This window comes from Camelina sativa, chromosome 15 (genome assembly GCF_030686135.1).
Source record: "Camelina sativa cultivar CO46 ecotype springtype chromosome 15, ASM3068613v1".
Lineage (NCBI taxonomy): Eukaryota > Viridiplantae > Streptophyta > Magnoliopsida > Brassicales > Brassicaceae > Camelina > Camelina sativa.
Genome location: NC_141894.1, coordinates 1935085 through 1951357, shown reverse-complemented (window position 1 = coordinate 1951357; position 16273 = coordinate 1935085). Strand labels below are relative to the sequence as shown.

Below are 16273 nucleotides of genomic sequence, written 5' to 3'. Positions count from 1 at the left end.
GTGCATGCGAGAACGTCACCTGCTTTTATATCACATCAAATCATTGTACTCTTTTCGCTTTTTTATGTCAGAAGATTTTGGTTGGGTTGGCTCGACTTTTCACGATCTAATTAACCTGAAACAAACAGGTTCGGTGGGGCTTCCTATACCAAGGAAGTTTGGTTTGACAAACAATAAAGATTATAGCACAACTGTCTGCATCGTGGGTTACATGACCTTACATAGAATTTAGACCATAATCGCTTTACACTGATATCTATATGTATATATATATACACGTTTTGTATTGATTATTTTTTATTATTTTTTTTTTAAAATAAAGATAATTTTATTCATTTTGCTTTTTTCAATTCACAAGGGACAACATTTAAAAGTTACAATGCAAAGCAGAGATGAAAAGATGAAAGAAAAATAGAAAATACAAGTAGTGAATATAGAAACTCTTGTGAAGCAACAAAAAGCATTGTGGAACTCATCGTGGAAACCATTTAGGAGTACTGTTTCTGTTTGTTTTTTGTTCCCCAAACATTTTGTATTAGACATTTAAGATAACTCGAAGTATTTAATTAGGAACGTCGAAGTTGGATTTCTTCTAAGGTTAAACCTCGAGTTTCTGGCACCATCCACCATGCAAATACAACCGTTACTCCAGTTATCATGGCGAATATACTAAAAGTCCCTGCAATTCGAATTTACGAAAAAATAAATCAAATCTTAAATTTCATAAACCGGTTTAGTGCTTTTGGGCTAGTTTTGACGACTTACCGGTTTGGCTCCAAAGAAGCATGAAATTGAAACTGTAGCTGACGATCCAACCAGTAAACCAGTTCGTTATGGTTATTAAACTCCCAGCTACCACTTTCATGTTCATCGGGAATATCTAAACAATAATATAACACGAATATATTGAACAATTTAAATGTCAACACAAGAAGTCAGAAATAACTTTGCTTAAGGATGCCAAAAGTAAATAAATGTGCAAATACCTCAGACATTATAATCCATGGTAGCCCTCCTAATCCAGCCGCGAACATCATACTATATGTCTGTTTGGATATTGATTTATTATTTTAGTAAAATCACATTTTGAAAATTTTATAGAATATATCACTCAATACTCAATACAGTGTCATCGGTTAATTATATCAGGTTATTTTTAATTATCTAAATAATTCAGAAGCATGACTTTTATTTTTGAAATTGCATAAATTGGATCTCACTTACCAATATTCCTATAAATGCCAAAGTGGGAGTAACATTTACAATCCCAGGGACACCTTTCAGTGCGAACGCTACTGCAAGTAAGATACAACCTAAACATAAACCAGATGCAGATACCTGCAAATTTGTACATTAAACATTATATATTAGTATATATATATATATATATATATATTAGTTGAGTAAAAAAAAAACATTATATATTAGTAAACGTAATTAATCATTTTTTTTGGTGCAACACGTAATTAATAAAATAAAATAAAATTATAACCATAAGAAGTGGCCGTCTTCCCCATCGTTCCACAAGTATCAGACCCAATATAGCTTTTGGTACCTATCATGATCAATGATGTGTTTACTGGGAGAACTGCGGTTACAATTTCATAAATTCAAATCGAAGAAAGTTACATAATATACGTACCACGACAATAGACAACACCGTCATCCCAATCCGAGAAGGAAAACCTTTTTATATAAAACCATTAATTTAGCTACGTGATGATCATATAATAAGAAAGATATAATATATCTAAATGAAACTGACAAAATTTTACCCGCAAGATCAAATATGCTGCCTACGTAATAAGATAATCCTGCGCTTCCACTTAACTGTTGCAGAAGCATCAAACCTATCCCGATCTAAATTTAGGTAACCACCCAAAAAAGAAAAACACGTTAACTAATCATACATCATTTAAATTACTCGAGTATAAATATTTGTTGCTAGTTAATGAACAAAAGTACCCATTTTCATACCGTAAGTTGACGAGTATATTTCCTTTTGAAAAGACTACGCATGCTGATATTCGCGGAAGCATCAACAGAAATCTGCAAAATTAGTAGTAAAATGATGAGCAAAAAATATTAATGTTGAAAGTATAAAACAAACAATATCTTTTTAGAATACAACTAAGTTTTCTGAGAAACAATTCGGTATACGTAAAACATAAAATAATGGATGAGATAGTAAAAAAGTTTTAATACTAATTTTCATAATGTTATAATGTACCATGATTTCTCGAGTTTCTTTTTTAATATCAGCTTCTTCTCCTCTTAATTTCTGAAGAACAACCTCACATTCCTCGTCGCGGCATTCTTTTGCCTACAACAATCAATTAATGACGTTATATATTTTCCATTTCTAATTTATTGCTTTACAAAAATAGACAGTACAATATATATAATATGATTCATATGATATGACGAACCAGCCATCTTGGAGATTCAGGAATGAAGAACAACCCAAAAAGTTGTATCAAGCATGGAGATATGCCTGAAAGACGTTAAAGTATCTCTAGTGAAACTGTTTTATTATTCCAGAAATTAAATTTAATTATCGAAAATGAAAGTTGGAGAAAAAAGAAATAAAAGTATATGAGATTGAATCACCGATTAGGGCAATCGTTCTCCATGACATGAAATTTCCAAGGTAATACGCGATTGCGAGCCCACAGTTTTGCAACAGCTGTAAATAGCTAAACATTCATCAGTATATATATAAGTTTGATTAGAAACTAACTACTATAAATTTTACTTAACCTGATTGCTAAATGTAAAAGTGCCTCGCACATTTTTGGGAGCTATTTCTGCGATATATATAGGAACCTATAATAAGATTTATTTATAAACCAGTGTTATTAAAAGTTAGAGATATCTAGCCAAAAAGAAAAGAAAATAACGTTTAGGGATGGTAATTAGAATATTTATAATCAGAACCAAAAAAAAAAGGTACCACGTAGCTAAGGAGACCAACTCCAACTCCCACAAAGAATCGTCCGAAGTCCAGCCAAATAATATTCTACGCGCAAAGATAAACTATTCGATATTAGAGAGTACGTAAGCTTATAATATAAAGTAACAATTAATACTAAAGGGATAATAGTGAAGAAACCTTGGCTAGTGCAATTGCAAGCCATCCACTTATGCAGAATACATCCGCGATCCACAAAGTCTTAAGAAAATATTTTAGAACGAAAACATTATTAAAAGGGATTAAGAGGTTTAATTAAGGAATATGTTATCTGTAGTGTTGGGGGTGAATTTAGAATGATAGATATCTAACCATTTTACGACCAAATGAATCTGCAATCGTGGCGCTAAAAATTGCGCCGATCATTCCTCCAAACGTCAATAGCGAACCAAATACAGAAAACTGCGAAAATAAATTTTAATTAAACTGAACTTTTTTATTTGTTAAAACGTATCAGAAATAGTTATGAACTTAGTTAAATACTTACTTGTGCGATATTAAGATCAAGATCTTCCATAATGAAGGCCATTGTACCAGCAGTATGCCCTAACTGATTCTCATCAAAAAGTAATTGAAGATAGATGAAATTTAACACAGTTGGAATATTTCTTTGCAAAACCCATTCCGATATGATTTTCGAAAAATGCTATTTGGAATATTCCAAAACATAGAGAAAATAAGTATTATCAAAAAAAAAAAAAAAAAAAAAAAAAAGAGTAACCAATCTATATCATGATGTTCTATATGATCATGGCGATGGCGGGTTGTAGAAATTTGTCAACTGTTGGTACGATAGAAGTTTATGTATCATGGTGATGGGTCTAAAGAGATCGGAATATTAAAAAGTTCTATAAAGAGAAACGTACATGAGCACTTCTCAATACCAGTTGACTTTTTAAAAAATTTATCAAAAAAAGAAGTAATCAAATCAAAATTTAGAAAGAGAGAGATGGGAACATACGGCAACGCCAAAGGAGAAAGACGCAGAGACGATGATGAAAGTGGTGAAGAAAAGAAGTGGAGTACTTGTAGTTGCACTCTCTTCCTTATTTACCAATAATAATCCTTTCTCGATACTACTACTACTCTCTCCCTCCATTTTTTTTTTTCAGTCAAAGTATCTCAAAAAACTAGAATTGAACGGAGCTGAAGAACAAGAACAAGAGAGATAGAGAGACGACTCTGATAGCTATGGTTTCTCTTTATATGGATTTATTTAGATGTGTTGACGTCGTTATTTACTGTTATGTCATCTATCTACTGCAGTTATGGTACAATATTGGATTCGTGCTCGTACCATCATTGTAATATTATTCCGATCATTTTATAATTGCTAGATTGTTTGAAAGAAAAGGAAAAAAAAAGACTAATCCCTGATAGAAAGTCATAAATTAAAGAAAAAAACTTAGCAGTCTAATGTGTAAAAAAAAAAAAAAAAAAAAAAAAAAAAAACTTAGCAAACTGTACGATTGCTCATCATGTCTATGCAGTTCTTCATAGAAAAACTCAAAAACATTATTATGCTAGAAAAAAAAAAAGTGTAAAATGACAGTTGGAAAGTATAGTTTGCTTGTATTGGTAGATTAATTAGATCACATATTTAAATCAGCGAGGTTATTCAAAAAAAAAATAAAAAATCAGAAGTCTTATCAGGAATATAATATTTTTATTTCAAGTAGACTTTTAATAGTTTCATCTAAACTGAGAACATAGATACTCGGCTGTTATTGACGCTCATCTTCCTGTTGGTGGTTCGACTTTGTTAATTAGATCATTTAATAGATCTAAATTGAACAAGTCTTCTAACATTTAAAGTTCTCGATACAATTCTTTCCTGATGTGTTCCAAGGTCACATGTGGATCACGTCTATATAGCCTCTTCTAAATCATTAGTTCCATAAGAGGCATTTCCCTTTTTAGCACATCACATTTTTTTTTTTTTTTTTTTTTTAATTTGGCAAAAATAATAACGCTGATATGTTTTGGACTTACAGTACTATACAAATATATATTATCAAGAAAAAGGATTCGCGTATATATGGCAAGTTTTCAATTTAATATTTTGAATAAGAATGTATGAGTTTACATTGAAAGCTTAACTATATATTAATATATACATTTGTATATATAAATACATATTTTACATTCATGATTCTTAGTAATTGGTGGTGTGGAAAAATTCGTTTTAAAAAAAAAATATTCCTATTACTGTTTGATGTGGCAATATCTAAAACGTAATCTTAATCTGCATATCACATGTTTCTGAGAGAGATTAAAGTGCATTTGATCCAAATTTGTTAATTATAAATTCTAAAATATATATATATATATATATATATATATATAAATTTTAAATGATTATTACGCTACTAATATGACAACTATTCAACGTGCTAAACCGTTAAAAATTATAATCAAAATATACAGGCCCTAATAACACCTAGTACCGGTACTAATAAGTAAACGTAAGAATCAAATGTAAGACCAAAAAAAAAAATCAGTTGATCAAAAGAAGACAAAAACAAACAAATAAGAATAAAAATATGGCCACGAATTTGTCGCGGTGTTTGATCATGTCAACAGATTCAATACTTCAGCAGCTGCTTCACCCGTTTTCTTTCTTATTTTAATTTAACTTATGTATGTTACATATTGGCAGTTTAACGTTTTTTTTTTAATCATAATGTGTAAAGCGAAAGATTATATATTAATAGACAAAACCGTGAGAACACATTAGTCGTTTTAGTCTATAATCAAACCTACCTAAATTCCAAAAACATTCGAAATGGAGCCTGTTAGGTCCTGGTTCTTATCTTTTGAAATTTTAAGCATTGACTTTGAGGAAAACCTTTTACCAAAGAACGTAACATGCCCATTCCAATTGACTAATTAATGAACCTGTTAAATTTATATACAGAGCCTCGTTTAACGAACAAGAAAGTTCAGATATATTTAAAAATATATGGCATGAATTTGCAACTTTGCATGTAGATATTTGTTACTTATATAAATAAAAAACATTGTAGAATTACATCATCATTGCTTGAATCTCTTCCAAGGTTCTGCCTTTGGTTTCAGGAACAAGTTTTGCTATGAAGATAATAGCTAATACACATACCCCACCATACACATAGAATGCACCTGATGAAAACAATATATTAATTTGTTGTTCCTTTACCTATGTTATGTAAATAAAAGAAAATCTATAGAAAAAAAAAAAAGAAAAAAAAATGTAATACCATGAGGGCTCCAAAGCATGAGAAAGTTGAACGTGAAGGAGACAAACCATGAACTTAGCCAATTTACCACAGTGACAAGTCCTCCAGCAGTTCCTTTGAGATTAATTGGAAATATCTGCATTTTTTTTTTTTAAATTATAAGGTTAATGACAAGAATATTTATCGAATGTGAATATGTGAACATTCTATATTGTTTAAAATTTACCTCAGACATTATAACCCATGGGATTGCACCCATTCCAATCGAGAATGAACCGATATAAACCTGAAAATTGAATTTCTTGATCAAACAAAGGACTAAACCGGATGTTAAAACCAATAATTGGGTTCATTGCTTACCAAGACACCGCTAACTGCAAGGGCCGGGATGAGATCAAGTGCTAAACCATGGGCCTGATTAATTAACATCAAAACCAAAATCAAACTGGTTATAATCTATACGTCCTTATTTCCCAACACCATATACGAGTCTAAGCTTAATCTTTCGATTGAACTGACCTTCAAAAGAAATGAATTTCCGATGAGCAAACATCCGATGAGCATCCCAACAGCTGAAGCCTGCAATGTACAACCGACATTGTCAGACCGGACAATCTAAACCGGTATTTTGCGGTTTATTGGAAACCCAAGCTAAGTAAGAACCATACCAAAAGAAGTGGCCTTCTTCCAAGCCTATCAATTAGCAGTGTTGCACCGAGTGCTGTTAGAACAACTTGTTCGATCGAGTACAAAATGCTTCCAAGAGTTGGGGATGCTCCTGATATTACCGAAACCGGAACATAACAAACCGATGAATATTATTGGTCTAGAAACAAAGCAATGTTAGTGTTAAACACTTTGCTAGATCTTGTTCGAATTATAACCTGCTGATACGAATATTTGTTGTGCGTAAAATATAACACCATTTATTCCAACGCACTGCTGGAAAACCATCAAACCAACTCCCACCTGATACCAATACACACAACCATAAGACTAAACCAAACCGAGAAACGTAATTATCGTCGGTTATTGGAATTAGAGATTCTTACAATCACAAATCGAATGTTCTTTTTGTCAACAAGGTCCCATAGTGTGGTTTTTGGGAGGTGGGCAAGAGTCGCCAAGTACTCCTATAAACCAAAATCCAAAAATTAGAAATGTCATGTGACGTACCAAAACCGGTTTCTTATTTCGATTTATTGGTTTAATTGAGTTTGTACCTTGATATCCTCGGCTTCTCTTGTGATATTGGCGTGAGGACCCCTAAGTTTCTGCAACGCGATTTCAAAATCGCGGTGGCGGCCAACCATTTCCTTTAAACACGAAACGTGTCCGAGTTATGTTCGGTTAGTTTCCAGCCATAGGTTCTAAACCGAAATTGATATATGGAGCTTTGATCTTACCAGCCATCTGGGTGATTCAGGAATGAACCAAGTCCCAAAGAATAGAACCACGCACGGTGCGACGCCTGAAATTGGTTAATTAAACCTTGTTTTGTTATAACCAAATCAAATTTAACTACCACAGTTACTAAACCAATACCAAATGTCTCCGGTTAAGCTACCGCACAGACAAATTTACCGGTTAATGCAAGTGTTCTCCAGTTTACGACAGCGCCTATGAGGAACATAGAAGCCAATCCGATTACAAGAAAGAGCTGCAAAATTAACAATATTTATCACAAAAAAAATTCAATATATAGTTCTGTTTTATTTATTAAAATAATCTAAACAGCTCTATTTCTATTATAATGCACCAAACATTTGCTAGTTCATATATATGACGATATTGTAATCATCAGACATTTCTATGGGATCATATATAATCACCTGGTTAAGCGTCGCTAATGCTCCTCGTAAATTTCTCGGACTGATTTCGGCGATGAAAACCGGTACCTACACCATAAATCAGTGCAAATGTGATTTTTTGTAAAATAGTTTCATGACAAAAAGACATAATAATATGGCTTTTTATCCATAAGGGGATATAGCTTTGTAACATGACATACCACATAGGAAAGGGTACCACAACCATAACCCGTGAGAAATCTTCCAAAATCCAAAGGTACGTCACCCTAACACATCGAAAAAATTAAACAAAGATATTGAATCGTTAATTTTCATATTATTTAGAGTTTTTCTTTTTAAGACAAATAGTGAAGAAATTTTTAGCACATAGAAACAAAAAAACCTTGGCGATGTAAATAATAAGCCAACCAATGGCAGAGATCACTGAAGCCAACCTCATGGCCTGTCTCGAAAAAAACCATGTGAGCCAAAAACTATATTAATATATTATGTTTTAGTTAGACAATATTGTAAATGCAACATATCACAAACTGATTCTTGTGTGCATGTTGAGATAAAAACAAATTTGTTTAGCTAGGTTATACCCCTTTGCGACCAATGAAATCGGAGATCTTCCCCGATGTAATGGCGCCGAGCACTGCTCCCACATTTAATATCGATCCGAAAACTGAAAACTAGATTAGCCAAAACACACAAACAACAAATTTGAGAAATATACATACATATATCGCAACACATCTATAAAATGTAGAATACATAATTTATATACTTAAGAAACCTGGGAATATGATAAATCAAGCTCTTCCATAATCCCAAACTGGGTCGGAGCCGAATACCCCACCTATTAAAAACGAAAAGAAAACACATACACACAAAGATTGTCTCGTATCAACAAGAATTTAATCGTTATTCATAGTTTTCTTATTTTACTTTGTAAATGGGATTAATTGAAAAAGGTTAAATGAAAGTGAGAGATAGGGTTAAAAAAAATCTTACGCATGTTCCAAACTCGAAGGAACCACAAACGGCAATGAATGTGCTTAGATAAACCATCCACGACGCTTCTTCTGAGACGTCGGATTCTTTCTCCGGTAGCAGCAACGGCTCAGATTTGCCGTTCATTTTCTCCATGTCGTCCTCTTTTCTTCTCGTCATTTTCTTGGCAATTCCCCTTTTTCAAATCAACCGCAACGAATACTTATTTTTTTTTTTTTTTTGTACGTAGATATAATTAAGCTGTGTAACAATTTTTTAGTTATGTGAATTTGTTAAAGAAAAAAAAGGATTTGGATAACTCACCGGAGGAGATGAGAAGGCACCGTATTTTTAGATCTCAAAAACTCTTGATTTGTTTTGAGTTTATTGATGTATGTCTATATATAACTCTCTGTGAATCAACACATGTATGTATGTATTTATATGTTAGAGCATAGACGATAGCTAGGCTGGCTTAGTTAAGACCCATGCATGATGATTTTGGACGAATTAGACAATTTGAACTAATTTATTCTAGATACTACACTATAAAAGTCCAGTGCGTTAGCAATTAGAAATTGTTGATTGACTCAATTTGAAAGTATTTAAGTAAGATAATTCCAAAGTAGCAAACTACCAGCATCTATATAATCTACTAATTTACATATTGCACGGTAATAAATATTATTTTTACAACTGATAATCAATAATAATTTTTTTTCTCAAAATATTCACAAATGATACAATGTACATCATGCAGTGTGTGACTAGATTGGTGATATGCATGGTTTGTTATTATTGTTTTTTCTTTTTGGTGATGGTTTATGACATATTGACATACACAATGACGTGTAATTGACTCAAAGATTTGATCCGTTACGACCCTTGTTTCCCGCGGATCCGATGCTCTTTGGACTTTGGTTTTTTTCCCCAACGCAAGATCTAAGCTGTGATATTATAGTATCCCTGCAGATTGTGGAATGGTTAAAGAATGGGTCTATAAATTCAACCTCCTCAAACTATCCCCCAGCTGCAACTATAAATTATCAAAATCTATGAAAATGGCTTTTGTCGGCACAGTTGAACTGAATATACCAACTTGGATGGAAGTTGGAATCCAGTGTCTCGAGAAATAACTTATTTAACCATCGTTATAGAAACTCAACGTAGGGTATTTGATTTGATAGAACAGAACAGTACGTCAGTACCTAACAAGATGTTCATAATGATCGATGTCTCCCATCTTACAAAACAATCAAGTATTGAACAATGATTTCAATTATTCATTTCAATCATCATTGTGATGACAACTTTAACCATCTAAACCTTAACGAAAAGAATCAAGAAAAAACAAAGAAAACCCATCAATATCTCAGAAAATAAAAATCATATAATTGGGTGCAAAGCAATAAAGTCAATGCAGGTTTTAATGCAGGCTTGCTGCATCATATACACACACAAAAGTTATCCTATTTACAAGAAAGAAACTACAAAACGAGTAGTAATCTTTTGTTACTTGAAAAAAACAGAATAGGAGTATTATTTTCATCGTTTGTCCCAAATAAAAAAGTATTATTTTCATCATCATCACAATATATACTTTTTTTTTTTTTTATGGATCAACAAGTATCACAAATATATACAAGAATGTAAAATACTTAGATAGATTTACTTGGGTTTCCTTTAGTTTTAGTTGATAACTAAAAAGTATAAATCCCTTGTTATGATCAACCAGAAAAAGAAATTATAAAAATCTTTTCATCTTTAAAAGACTCTAAATTAGGATACCACTTAGGAATTAGGATAACGAGACGACATACAAAGCGAGTTCTACGGACCCTTTTCGCAATAAATGAAGCCAAGAGAAGTGTCCATTCAATCCAAAGAGAGAAAAATCAAAAGGTATTGCTAAATATAGGATTTAGTCATATTAGAGTCTAATTTAATAGCTTAACAAAAACAAAACTAGTAGATCTACCATTGGTCAACGAAAACAAACATTTAAATTAGTAATCAAAATTTTAAACACAAAGACAAAACCTTTTCTTTCGGGGGTGTCTCGAGACGAACACCAAAGTTCAAAACTTCTTTCTATTTTTCTTTTTGGAAACAAACTTCTTTCTATTTCTTTTCCATGTTCCTCTCTGTCTTTGGTTCTTTTAGGTTTATGAGAAAAATCTTAAAAGTTTCAAAGAAAATTAAAACTCTGTCATGGCGGTAGACCAAAGCAAAGAAGCTTCTCCCTTGTGTTGTGCTCTTCCAATGTAATCAATCAAAGCACTTACTGTATTTTCCTACGTTTTTTTTTTAATCTTTGTTCTCATATTTGATTAAGCATATTAAAGAACTTTCCCAACTATTTTCTCTCACTTCCCTTATTCCCTAGATAATTTACTTATTGTTCTTTTATTCTGAATCTTCGGAGGCAGGTACAACTCTAAATATTCAAGTTATGTCACTGAAGAAGATTACAACGACGTGAACCATACGACAAAACACAAAAGAACCAACGCTTTTCTCATGAATTCTGCTTCAGCTCACGGTAACATCTATCTCCTCTGTTTCATACTCTGTTCTCCTTGTCCTATGTTTTCTCATACATTGCTTGTAGATCACGAAAACCAATCTTCTTGATTCTTCCAACGTTTGCTCTCTATTCCCCTCTCAGATCTAAGATGTCTAGAGGTAGAGAAAGAGAAACAAGACCCTAAATCACCGAGAGGAGCCCTCGAAGCCTGCTTAACCCGATGCTCAATCTCTTCCTCCTCATCCTCCTCTGACGATCCTCAAGCTAGCGATAACAACAACACAGACGCAGACGCAGACGCAGACGCAAACGTACGGTGCATTAATCACAGAGCATCTTCTAATTGGGGAAAGTTCTTCAAACTATGGAAACGCAGATCCATGAAACGTCTCTCTTCCTTTCCTCCTTTGAGCGGCGCCGCCCCATCTATCTCCAAACATAACAAAAGCGCAGATCCACATATCAATGGTTTGATCCTTCACGACATCTACGATTTCCAGTCATCTCTTCACAACTTCTCAATCTCTGATATCGAAATCGCAACTGACTATTTCAATCCCGGTATCGAGTTATATACTCTCTTTTACTTACTATTTGGGTGCTTCTCTGTGACAGCGGTTAAAAAGATGCTTCTTCTATAAATGTTTGCAGAAAACATTATCGGACGAGGTGGTTATGCGGAGGTGTACCAAGGAATTTTACCGGAAGGGAAACTAATCGCTGTGAAACGTTTGACGAAAGGCACACCGGACGAGCAAACAGCCGAGTTTTTATCGGAACTTGGGATAATAGCTCATATTGATCATCCTAACACTGCCAAATTCATCGGTTGTTGCATCGAGGGTGGAATGCATCTCGTTTTCCGGTTATCTCCTCTTGGAAGCCTAGGCTCTCTCCTCCATGGTTCGTATGTTCACCCCTAAACTTAAATGGATAGATCGGACATTTTCAACTTATCTATCCTTAACGCGCAGTTTAATTATCTCAGGACCATCGAAAGATAAGCTGACTTGGAGCAGACGTTACAAGGTGGCGTTAGGAACAGCAGATGGACTAATGTATCTTCATGAGAGTTGTCAAAGACGAATCATTCATCGAGACATCAAAGCCGATAACATTCTTCTCACCGAAGATTTTCAACCGCAGATTTGTGATTTCGGGTTAGCCAAATGGCTTCCCAAGCAATTGACGCACCATAACGTTTCCAAGTTCGAGGGAACATTCGGGTAACTATTTTAGGAAAACATTTATACGTTTTATTGTGCGGTTCAATGAAGAATTTGGTTTCGACAATGTTTTAGGTACTTTGCACCAGAATATTTCATGCATGGAATTGTGGACGAGAAGACTGATGTTTTTGCCTTTGGAGTTCTCCTCTTGGAGCTCATAACCGGTCATCCTGCTCTTGACGAGTCTCAGCAGAGCCTTGTCTTATGGGTGAGTATAAAGACCGGTTTGACATTTAGACTAAACCGGACCGGTTCACTGTCAATTCGACATTCCTTTTTATCAGTCTGGTACGAGTTATATATGTTTCCTTTTCTCTTATATGGTCACAGGCTAAGCCATTGCTAGACAAAAAAGCGATAAGAGAACTGGTGGATCCATCGCTTGGAGATGAGTATAACCGAGAAGAGCTAATCCGGTTAACTTCCACGGCTTCTTTATGCATCGAGCAGTCTTCTCTTCTACGACCCAGGATGAGCCAGGTACAATTTAAATCTATCCCGGTTTAGGTTTAAATCCGTCCTGGTTTAGGTTCTCAAGTTTACTTGTCCTTTTTGTGATTTACCATCTACTGGTTAAGTCCGGTTTAAACGTTATGTAGATGCTGGACATTTGAATCTGGTTTGATCGGTTAAATTACTTTTGACATATGTGTTTCAGGTTGTGGAGTTATTACTAGGACAAGAAGATGTGGTTATGACTCCAAAAGAAGCCAAGAGAAAGATGATGCAACGAACGTATTCTGAAGAATCGTTAGATAGTGTAGAATATAACTCAACTAAGCACTTTCGAGATCTTGATCGCATTCGTGAGATTGCTTTAGCTTCTTGAAATTCAACAAGAATACCTAATAATAGTATAATACTATTCTTGGTTTTTTTTAATCATTGGAGAATGTAAATTATGAAAAAATTACCAAAAAAAAAAAAAAAAAAAACTAGAGAATATGGATGTAAACAAACAGAAACAAACCGGTTCACTTCCTCTTAAATTCGGTTTATAAAGCACATTCATATATATGTTTACAATTGAACCGAAAAGACTAAAATCACGTGGGAGTCACGTGTTAGATTGACGAAAAATATCTAAAATCAGATAAAGATAATTTTATATCTTAAAATCTGGGCCATGAATTTTGAATTTTGCAAACTTACCCCCAAAAGAAAAGAAAAAAACGTTTCGTCTCTCTCAAAACGAGTCTGAGTCTGACCATCGAAATCCCCAAAAACCCTAATCTCCGTCACCACTTTCGAGAATCCGCAAAAACCAATGGTGGCTAAGAAGAAAGCGTCGCGTAACAGTAACGAAACCGCTACTAATGATAACCCGAAAGCACCCGAGGCTGACAAGAAAGCCACGGCGGCGCTCCTCAGTCGTCAGTCTTCCATGGAAGAACACGATTCTTCCGAGGAGAGGTTCAAGAACTTGAAGTCTCTCAACGAGATGCTTCTCAAACAGACTATGGAAAAGAGAAATCAGATCGATTCGCTCGTTCACGCTAAAGACGAGTTGGAGACCGAGTTGGCTCGTTTCGCGTCGGAGAAAATGGGTTTGTGTGGCGAGTTGGATCAGGTGAGTGATGAGAATTTCGGTTTGAAGATTGAGTTAGGTTTGGTTGTTGATTTTGTTGAGAGCCGGTTTAGAGAGATGGGTGTTGGAGTTGAGAGGTTGATTAGGGATGGAGAGAGCGAGATTAGGGTTTTGAAAGGGGAAAGAAATGAGCTTATGGGTAAGGTTGAGATGGAGAAGGAAGAGATTAGGAAGGTCTGTGATGAGAGGGACTTTATCAAGAACCGGTTTGATTTGCAGAGTGAGGAAGCGAATCGGTTGAAGGAGTGTGTGGTTCGGTTGGAGGAGAAAGAATCTGATTTGGAGATTGTGATTGGGAAATTGAAATCTGAAAACGATAAATTGGTGAAGGAGAGGGAGATGAGAGAGGAGTTGATTGAAGTGGTAAACAAGGAGAAGTTTGGTTTGGAGAAGACAATTGAGGATGGGAAGAAGGAGATTGATGGATTGAAGAGTGAGATTGAAGCGCTATTGAGTGAAAAGAATGAGATGGAGAGTGTAAAGATCGAACAGAAAGGAGAAATCTTGGAGTTGGAGAAGAAGCTAGACAAGTTGAATGAGACTGTGCAGAGTTTGACAAAGGATGAGAGGGTTTTGAAGGATCTAGTTATCAGTTTGGAGAAGAATCTTAATGAGTCTATGGAGAAAGAGAGAAGAATGATTGTGGAAATTGATGCATTAGGGAAAGAGAAGACTGTCAAGGAATCTGAGCTTAAGAGGTTAGTGGAGGAGAAGAATTCAGTAGAGAAACAGATGGACATGGTCAATATGCAGTCATCTGATAAGGAGAAGTTGATTGACCAGTTGTCTCGGGAGAAGATTGAGCTTGAGGAGCGTGTTTTTAGTCGGGAGGTAAAGCTTGATGAGCTGAATCAAAAGGCTGATGAGCTAACGCATGCTGTTGCTGTGCTACAAAGGGATTGTGATGATCAAACCGAAATTAACGATCAGCTTAGCTGCAAAGTTGGTCAGCTAAGCGATGCCATTGTGGAAGTTGAGCTCAAGAAAAAAGAAGCTGATAAGGCACTTGAGGAGGAGAAGAGACATGGAGAGGATCTTAAAGCAAAGGTTTTAAAATCAGAGAAGATGACTGAGACAACTAGTGAAGAGCTTGAAAAAATTAAGATTGAGTGCGAGAGGTTGTTTACAGCGAAGAATGATTTGGAGAGTCAATCTGAATCATTGAAAAGCGAAAAGGCTATAGTTGAAAAGGAGCTTGTACAGCTCAAAAAAGCTATGGATGCTCTGAAAGCAGAACTAGAATCCGCTAGAATGGATGCAAAACGCAGCTTGGTGATGGTAAAGAGTGTTGCATCTATGCTGTCTCAATTAGAGAACCAAGAAGATAGATTGATTAGTAGCGAGCAACAGAAGCGAGAAAATGGAACAGAGTCATATGTTGTGGAGCTAGAGTCGATAGAGAAAGCATTCAAAAACAAAGAGGACATAATCGAGGAAATGAAGAAAGAAGCTGAGATCATGAAGCAATCAACGGAAGAGGCACACAAGAAGCAAAACTTCTGGACTCTCGTTTCTTCAGTAACTACAGTTTTTGCTGCTGCATCTTTTGTCTATGCTGCTAGGACTAGGACTAGGACTCGCTAGACAGTCTCAGAATGGTTTTTGCCACGTAACCACTATAATGAGTCATGACATTTATCTCATTTTCGAGTTTAGTCTGAGTATCATGTGAGTTTTTACTCATACCTTGCAAATAATGTTGTTTTAGGTCTCAACAAACTATAATATGGAATATAATGTTTCTCCCTGAGATGTATATATTTGTGCATCTATTGAAATGTTTTTTTTGGACTTGTGAGCTGGCCTCTGTCTCTGAGTAACCAAGCAAAAAGGTCTGGAGTTTAAGACTTCAGAGACTTTTGGTTTATGATGGAAGTTTACTAGAACAAGAAGTTGAAAATTCCATGAATATACACCGATTTGTAGAATGTACAAGGATTATGTTAATAGTAAT

General features: G+C 34.7%; 4 protein-coding genes across 4 annotated transcripts; 2 read left to right on the top strand and 2 right to left on the bottom strand.

Moving 5' to 3' along the window:
• Window positions 1–293: 293 nt before the first annotated feature.
• LOC104744645 (sugar transporter ERD6-like 9) lies at window positions 294–4162 on the bottom strand. The gene is made up of 17 exons (XM_010465725.2): window positions 3933–4162; window positions 3459–3521; window positions 3284–3373; window positions 3113–3172; window positions 2954–3019; window positions 2761–2826; window positions 2611–2686; window positions 2430–2494; window positions 2231–2323; window positions 1978–2049; window positions 1776–1860; window positions 1643–1686; window positions 1493–1555; window positions 1225–1338; window positions 987–1046; window positions 766–880; window positions 294–679 (listed from the first exon to the last, which is right to left on the bottom strand). The coding sequence occupies exons 1-17, from the start codon at window positions 4068–4070 to the stop codon at window positions 567–569; spliced, it is 1383 nt and encodes a 460-aa protein (XP_010464027.1). The 5' UTR covers window positions 4071–4162; the 3' UTR covers window positions 294–566.
• Window positions 4163–5895: 1733 nt separating this feature from the next.
• Window positions 5896–9651, bottom strand: LOC104744644 (sugar transporter ERD6-like 8). Its single transcript, XM_010465724.3, has 18 exons — window positions 9300–9651; window positions 8997–9171; window positions 8779–8841; window positions 8585–8674; window positions 8383–8442; window positions 8201–8266; window positions 8022–8087; window positions 7774–7849; window positions 7596–7660; window positions 7413–7505; window positions 7242–7322; window positions 7074–7158; window positions 6858–6967; window positions 6709–6768; window positions 6550–6603; window positions 6416–6475; window positions 6211–6325; window positions 5896–6112 (listed from the first exon to the last, which is right to left on the bottom strand). The coding sequence occupies exons 2-18, from the start codon at window positions 9153–9155 to the stop codon at window positions 6000–6002; spliced, it is 1416 nt and encodes a 471-aa protein (XP_010464026.1). The 5' UTR covers window positions 9156–9171; window positions 9300–9651; the 3' UTR covers window positions 5896–5999.
• A 1310-nt stretch (window positions 9652–10961) lies between these two features.
• LOC104744643 (receptor-like cytosolic serine/threonine-protein kinase RBK2) lies at window positions 10962–13613 on the top strand. The gene is made up of 8 exons (XM_087488170.1): window positions 10962–11239; window positions 11405–11517; window positions 11644–12063; window positions 12154–12405; window positions 12491–12728; window positions 12804–12939; window positions 13062–13211; window positions 13390–13613. Exons 1-8 carry the CDS (start codon window positions 11187–11189, stop codon window positions 13558–13560), a joined length of 1533 nt encoding a protein of 510 aa, XP_087344296.1. The 5' UTR covers window positions 10962–11186; the 3' UTR covers window positions 13561–13613.
• Window positions 13614–13851: 238 nt separating this feature from the next.
• LOC104744642 (uncharacterized) lies at window positions 13852–16071 on the top strand. The gene has a single exon (XM_010465722.3). It carries the CDS (start codon window positions 13999–14001, stop codon window positions 15901–15903), a length of 1905 nt encoding a protein of 634 aa, XP_010464024.1. The 5' UTR covers window positions 13852–13998; the 3' UTR covers window positions 15904–16071.
• Window positions 16072–16273: the final 202 nt, after the last annotated feature.

What these genes read in the sequence shown, in the direction of transcription:
- LOC104744642 (XM_010465722.3), top strand. Translation starts at nt 13,999, where the DNA reads ATGGTGGCTAAGAAGAAAGCGTCGCGTAACAGTAACGAAACCGCTACT.
- LOC104744643 (XM_087488170.1), top strand. Translation starts at nt 11,187, where the DNA reads ATGGCGGTAGACCAAAGCAAAGAAGCTTCTCCCTTGTGTTGTGCTCTT. An exon ending in TTGTGTTGTGCTCTTCCAAT is followed by an intron (nt 11,240 to 11,404) that starts GTAATCAATCAA and finishes CTTCGGAGGCAG; the next exon opens with GTACAACTCTAAATATTCAA. An exon ending in AGCAGAGCCTTGTCTTATGG is followed by an intron (nt 12,940 to 13,061) that starts GTGAGTATAAAG and finishes ATATGGTCACAG; the next exon opens with GCTAAGCCATTGCTAGACAA.
- LOC104744645 (XM_010465725.2), bottom strand. Translation starts at nt 4,070, where the DNA reads ATGGAGGGAGAGAGTAGTAGTAGTATCGAGAAAGGATTATTATTGGTA. An exon ending in CTTTTACATTTAGCAATCAG is followed by an intron (nt 2,687 to 2,760) that starts GTTAAGTAAAAT and finishes AGCTATTTACAG; the next exon opens with CTGTTGCAAAACTGTGGGCT. An exon ending in AATATACTCGTCAACTTACG is followed by an intron (nt 1,861 to 1,977) that starts GTATGAAAATGG and finishes ACCTAAATTTAG; the next exon opens with ATCGGGATAGGTTTGATGCT.
- LOC104744644 (XM_010465724.3), bottom strand. Translation starts at nt 9,155, where the DNA reads ATGACGAGAAGAAAAGAGGACGACATGGAGAAAATGAACGGCAAATCT. An exon ending in CCTTCGAGTTTGGAACATGC is followed by an intron (nt 8,842 to 8,996) that starts GTAAGATTTTTT and finishes CGTTTTTAATAG; the next exon opens with GTGGGGTATTCGGCTCCGAC. An exon ending in GAAGAAGGCCACTTCTTTTG is followed by an intron (nt 6,769 to 6,857) that starts GTATGGTTCTTA and finishes TGTACATTGCAG; the next exon opens with GCTTCAGCTGTTGGGATGCT.